Raw genomic sequence first — 6,587 nt, forward strand, 5'->3', positions numbered from 1 at the left:
ACGGGGAAAAAAAAGAAAAAGAAAAACAAAGACTCCAGTCCAAATTGCCCACAAGATAAAGTTTGAACATCTTAGGTCGATAGGAACTTCCAACTTCCTTGTTAATCTTCATCTCCCCACCTACACACCCCCACCTTACACAGATGTGCACATACACCACTACTCGCCAGTGAAATAGAACTATCTTTTCTAAAGACACTATGATTTGCCCTCCAACTTGCTTTTTTTTGTGTACACTTTACTCAATATAGAAAGCCCTGCCCTCCCACTTGTTTCCAATCAGATTCATTCAAGACCCAACTCAAGACACACTTTTCCAGCCTATAACAGAGTTAGTGCTCTCTCCTCTGTATGCCACAGTACTGTGTTACACAATAGCTTCCCCCATTAAATTTTGGTCAGAGCAAGAACCATGAGTCATACGGTAGATATCTTTGTACCTCTCTTCCTCTTCCTTTTTCATCCTCTTCTCCCATGCCTGTGTCTGACACACAGAAAACATTCAGTAAGTGCTTGTTGAATTAATAAATAAATGAATGCATTAACAAATTAATATATTTTTCTAACGTAGTAGAACTCATGTCTAGTGAAAAAATATTGTTAAATAGTGTTAAAAATATTGTTAAAGAGTAAAGGTCATTCAGCCTGAGAACCAGTGTGGTGTATTGGATAGAACTTCAGCTTTGGAGTGAAACAGATCAGGGTTTGTTTTTAGCACCCACCAATTCCTAGCAGTGTGACCTTTGGCAAGTAACCTCACCTCAGTGAGCTTCACTTCTTTGATTTGTATAATGGGGCTAATAAAATCTACCTTGAAGACAGTTGCAAATACATAAATTACCTAGCTGGCAAAATCCAAGTGCTCATTAAATGGTAGTTATTATTGTTAGTTTTATCAGCTTGTACAATGTTTTAGTTTGGTATATTTGATACCACCACACATTTGATTATCTATGCTAACTGTCTAATGCCTGCCAAATTTTTCTCCTTGATCACATTGTAAACCTCTCATGTTATACTTTAGACACTGTCCACAGTACCTAGCTCAGTGCTGGCAACATACTCGAGTTTTAACTACTGAGTTAGAATTGTAGCTTATGGTGAAAAGAACACTGGATTTGGAGTCAGGAGATCCAGGTAATGCTGAGCTATGTTAAGTAACTTTCCTTTCTCTGAGTCTTCTCAGCTCCTTTATTTGTAAAATTTAGGGAATAGACTTCTTGAGTCTTTTACAACTCATAAATTCTGTGATTCTATGATTAAATAATTGATCCTTTTCCTGAAATAAAAAAATGTACTGTAGTTAAATAAGCCTCTGCAGCCAGATAGAAAAATTTAGAGCCCAGGTAGGTTGACCAACCATCCCAGTTTTCCCAGAACTGTCCCAGTTTTAACACAGAAAGTCTTGTGTCCCATGAATCCTCTCAGTCCTGGGGAAACCAACACGGTTGGTCTTCCTAGCTTCAGGTAGTTTGACAAATAAAAGGTATTTTTCCTTTACAGAGGCTTACAACTTTTTTGTCTTGAATTCTACATTGACAACTAGTGTTGGGTTTTGGTGGTAGAGATGAGCAATTGAGTAGGAGAAAAAAATAAGAAAATCCCATGATGTATAAATGAGCACCCTTCTCTGGGTAACGATAATTCAGTGTCATTGAATCAGTCACTTTGGAGAACTTTTATGTACCAGGCACTGTATTAGGCTATGTTGTTAAATGTAGGCATGTAGAAGATTCTGTCTCTGCACCCAGCCTAAGTATTTGTGTGTGGGGGGGGTTAGGTTGGGGAGATATAGTACATATACCTAAGAAATGTCCCCACATACCACAAGGAGGTATATAATGAAGAAATATGTTAGACTGTTCAGGGAAGAAAGAGGAAGCCAGTGAGACTAGAAGATGTAGAATTTAAGGCTGCAGAGGATTTGGATTGGTAATGGAAGTGGATAGGTAGACAATCTAAGGGATGCTACACATGCTGCTAGTTAGTGCACATGTCCTACAGGTAAATGACTGCTCATGGACTTCCAATTTTCATGAAAAAATACCACTAGTTAAAAAAAGGAGGTTCTCCAAGAGGTTCAAAGGGAAGTTTGGGGTGTGAAGGGGTTGGGGTGAGATCAAGGGAACTGGGGAAACAGAATTACTTTTCAAATGGTCCCTGCAATTTTTCTTCTGAGTTTTCCTCTACTTTTTAAGGTTATCTAACTTCAGTCTCTGCTGCCACAACATTGTTTGTTTCTCAACACCGCATTATGGATATTGGCATGCTATAGGGGAAAGGGCAGAGGCTCCAAAAGCCTAAAAGGCCTCCACTACTTGCTAGCCTTATGACTTTGGGCAAGTGAAATAGATTTGCTGGAGCTCTGGTTGCTCATTGATAAAATAGGAGCAAGCATACCTACTTCACTGGGTTGTTCTGAGAAATAAGGAAACAATTAATGAGTATAATATGCCTGATGTAGCTGGAAGATATTAGGGGCTCAATGAATGGTAAGTTCCTCACCTATCTCCTTCTAGGGTTATGATCATATATTTGATTATTTGTCTAAGTAAGAGGCAAAATCTCCTTCAAGTGGCCTCAGTAAAAGACTCCCAAAGGAGAGTTGGAAACACAGAGGAAACATACTCCTCATATCTCTGGAAATTCCTGGAGACCTGGAGATCCAGCCCCCTCCATCCACCCCTACAACCCTGTAGTTTGTCTGTTTGTGTGATTTAAGTCAAGACAATAGCCCCTCTCAGGTCCATAAGAACATAAGTTCCTTGACTTGACTCTTCCTGTGTGTCATGCAAGCAGCATGGCTAGCAGAGCACGTACAGTTGGCTACTAATGATCTGCATGTGTTGAAAGCTGATTCCTTCCACCCTACTCCTGTGCACCGACAAGAACAGATTAACATACATAAGCTCTAGGGCAAATTTTCCTGCTGCAGGGAATAAGATCTTGTCACTTTACCAGGAAAGCTGGGTCACTGAGGGGTCTTATTACCTTCTCCAGGGCCTTTCTTTGGTTAACTTATGAAGTCCAAGAAGGTTGCTTTCAAAGCTGCTCAGTGTCTCTGTCAGTGCACCCTTTATTTTTGTAGGAATTTACCCCTCCCCACACCCCTGCCCTCAGCACTCCCTAGCTCTCCCCTGAACCCTTTTCAACCTCCTTTCAATTTCCCCCAAACCTTCTTCTCAACTTTCCCTCTATCCTCTCTCTAATCCCTCCATACCTCATTCAATCTCCCTCCACTCCAACCAGCCCCCTACTTTCTCCATCTCCCTATACCCCATCGCTCACTGACCTGTCATTACTCCTGGAATATTCAAGCTTTGAGACTCTTCCAATTCCCTTTCTCCCTCCCAACTTACTTCTGTCTTATTCTCTTCCCTCAGCTAATCCAATAAAGAATTAAAACACTAGTAGAAGTTGCCCATGTTTATTGAATTTTAAAAAATATCACTTGCAAATTTATTTTCTTTATTGAAAAGATGTTGCAATTGTGATAAAGAAAATCTTGATAAGGAAAAAATCAAATCGGTCTAACAACTATACTTTTTCAATGTTAGTTTCTATTATCTACTCTCATGCATATTGTTAGTATAAATTGTAATTAAAACATCCCCACATTAATGCAGGGTTCAAAGAGGGGGGCATGCAGGGTTGGCGGAAAAACAAAGCAGCTCAAAGTCGTCAGGTTAAGTCCATGATCCGAGAGGCAGGGTTGTTGTACAGGTAGCCTTAGTTCATTGCCAGAGATTCAGTGGAAGATTCTGGGAGCAGCAAACGCTGATGACAGCTGAGGTAACAGAAGACAGGTTGCTAGGAGCAGTCACTAGGACATAGGATCTACCCAGCAATTATTTCATCACGTCGTCTTCTATTCCACCTGTGCCTGAAGCAATTGTAGTGACAATAACGGGATGGAAAGGACACAGTGCGGGTACTCCACTCGATGTTAGGATCATGTGTTTCAAGCCAGTGGATTCCAAGAATCAGAGGGTACCTTGGCGCATGAATAATGTCAAACTGGAGCTCTTCAACGTGGTTTCCAATTTTAACTTCAACAGGTGGTGTTTCCTTGGTTATGGGTCCATTAATCAATGGACGGCCATCTACGGTTTCGAGCATCAGAGGAAAGATGTTATTGCGGATGGGCAGCTTCTCTCGAAGAACCACAGAATGGTCAATGCTGTTTCTGTAGGAGCCTGAATCCACCATAGCTTGCTCGAAAAACTGTCGTCTTCCCAGTCGGATTTCAACAGTAAGCCATAGAGTACGAGACATGGATATTGGAAGTGAGGGGGAGGCATATTTGTAGATTGGCCCGCCCGGGTTCCCCCTTACCGCCGGGCCTCTATGTTTCCCGCCTGCTGGGCACGATGAGGCTTGACAGGGCAATTTCTGGCGAAATGACCAGGATAACCACAGTAGAGGCACAAGTGGCCTTCACGGCGGCGGGCTCGTTCGGCTTCACTGAGGTGTGGGCGATTGCTTGAAGCCTGCACAGGATGGTTTTCAGCTGGTGGACTATCAAACCCAGCTTTCTCCTGAGATGGACTTGCCTCCTGTGGACTTAGATCAGGCTTACCACTTAACTTCTCTTCTAGTGTGATGCATTGGGTAATCAGGTCAGATAGGTTGGTGGCTGGGTTTGTGTGAGACAGTTCATCTCGTATAGAACTGGCAAGCCCTTCCTGAAATTGGATGCAGAGAGTGCTTTCATCCCAGTTTAGCTCTTGAGCAATGATGTGGAAGTGGGTCGCATACTGGTGGACATGGTCCTCCCCTTGGCAGAGCTTACGGATGCGGTGGTTGGCATCTTCCATGTTTTCTGGATTGTCAAAAGTATCCTGGAGCACTTGTATGAAACTTTCAAATTGCTCCAGCAAGGGACTTTGGATATCTACTAAGGGCTGGAACCACTTTCCTGCTTCACCTGAGAAGCAGTTGCCAACAAAGCTTACCAGAGCTGCTTTGGTGGGATACAGGTGCCCTCTGACTCTCATGTAGCTATTCAATTGAACCAGAAACTCAGGAAGCTTCTGGGCATCCCCATTGAAGGCTAAAGGGTATTCTAGAGGGAAAGCTTCAGCCTCTAACCCATTGGAAGACTGTGGAAACTCTGAAGCTGCTGATGTTTCAGCAGCTGTTAGGCTGTCCAGGGACTCCTTGGCTGTTAAGAGTCCTAGGAACTCCTGGACATCTGAAGGATCCTGGAGCTCCTGGGGGGCAAGAAACTCAAGGGACTCCAGGTGAGTTGAAGTGTCCTGGCATTTTGGTGCCTCCTGGAGCTCCTGAGCATTTGGGGGATCCTGGAGCTCTGAATTCTGGGTCCCGGGGCCTGCTGGGGCATCCTGGGTATCTGGAGGCTCCTGAACCTCCTTGAATTCTGTGGGCTTCTGGACCTCCTGGGCCATTGGGAGCTTCTGAGGCTCCTTGGCCTCTGAGGGCTTATGGGATTCCCAGGCTTCTGCGAGCTCGTGGACCATTGGAGGTGCCTGGGGATCCTGGGTTGCTGGGGGCTCCAGGGACTCTGGATCTGCTGGGGGCTCCAAGGATTTCTGGGGCTCCTGGGCTGCTGAGGGCTCCCAGGATGGGAGGTCCTGAGACTCTCTTGGCTTCTGGGGCTCCTTGACCTCTGTGGACTCTTGGGGTTCCAAGGCTGCTGGGAAATCCAGGGTCTCTGGGGGTCTCTGGGTCTCCTGGGCCTCTGAGTGCTTCTGGAGTGGTTCATCCTCTTTGGCTGCTTGGGGCTTCTGGAGCTCTGGGATCTGGGACTGCAAGGCAGCATTTTCCTCCATCAGCCGCTGCACTTGAGCCTGCAGAATTTCATTCTCCAATTTCAGAGCAATATAGGAGGCTGCTAAGTCCTCCACCATCTTTTGAGGAAATGGACTTGGTTTGGCAGTTTGCTGCCAAGAGAGAGTGGGTGAGCGCTTGTGAGGTCTTTCTAAAAGCTCCTCACAGGCAGATGTCAGGCTCCTTGAGTTTTCCAGAAAGTGGGGATTTGGGCCCCACCAAGGTTGATTAACAGGAGGTCACTGTGAGCCCCCGGAACTCAGCAAAGAGAGGTGTCAGATACACTGTGAAGAGAGTGGGATCTGAGGATCAGAAACTGTGGAAAGCACTCATTCAAAATAAATCATGACAAAACTTGCCCAGCAGTGCTGGATTTCTTTTACTATAGGCTCATATTCATGAACTGGGTCATATATGCTGGCTCTGACCCCATGACATTTTAAGAACAGCATCTGACCAAATCTGTGTATTTATTTTGCATTCTTCTTTTGAAAGTGAGCATTATATTAGAAGTAATTTCTCCATATTTTTTCCTGTTTTATATAGTCTTTAATTTCTAATGTCTGCCTAATATCCCAATGTAACACTTGGATTTTAACAGCTGCTTTCAATGACTAAATCAAATGTTTGAGCAATGTGGGGATTTTAAGTTCTGTGGTGGGCCAACCCAAGAGATATTTTTGGGTGGCTGGGGTAGGAGGTAGGGGGGAGCTCTTTCTGACACCTCAGAAATCATACCACATAAGTAACCACACAAGGCCAGCCTCAGGAGAAAACAAGCAAAAGTTGACAAAATA

The 6,587-nt window shown here is 44.2% G+C and overlaps 1 protein-coding gene across 1 annotated transcript; it reads right to left on the reverse strand.

Moving 5' to 3' along the window:
- Positions 1–4,331: 4,331 nt before the first annotated feature.
- Positions 4,332–5,870, reverse strand: RTL3 (retrotransposon Gag like 3; the record flags this gene model as incomplete). The annotated part of the gene is made up of 1 exon (XM_082864544.1): positions 4,332–5,870. One exon carries the CDS (start codon positions 5,868–5,870, stop codon positions 4,332–4,334), a length of 1,539 nt encoding a protein of 512 aa, XP_082720670.1.
- Positions 5,871–6,587: the final 717 nt, after the last annotated feature.

Source organism: Leucopleurus acutus, assembly GCF_964270905.1.
Source record: "Leucopleurus acutus genome assembly, chromosome: X".
In the NCBI taxonomy this organism is placed as follows: domain Eukaryota; kingdom Metazoa; phylum Chordata; class Mammalia; order Artiodactyla; family Delphinidae; genus Leucopleurus; species Leucopleurus acutus.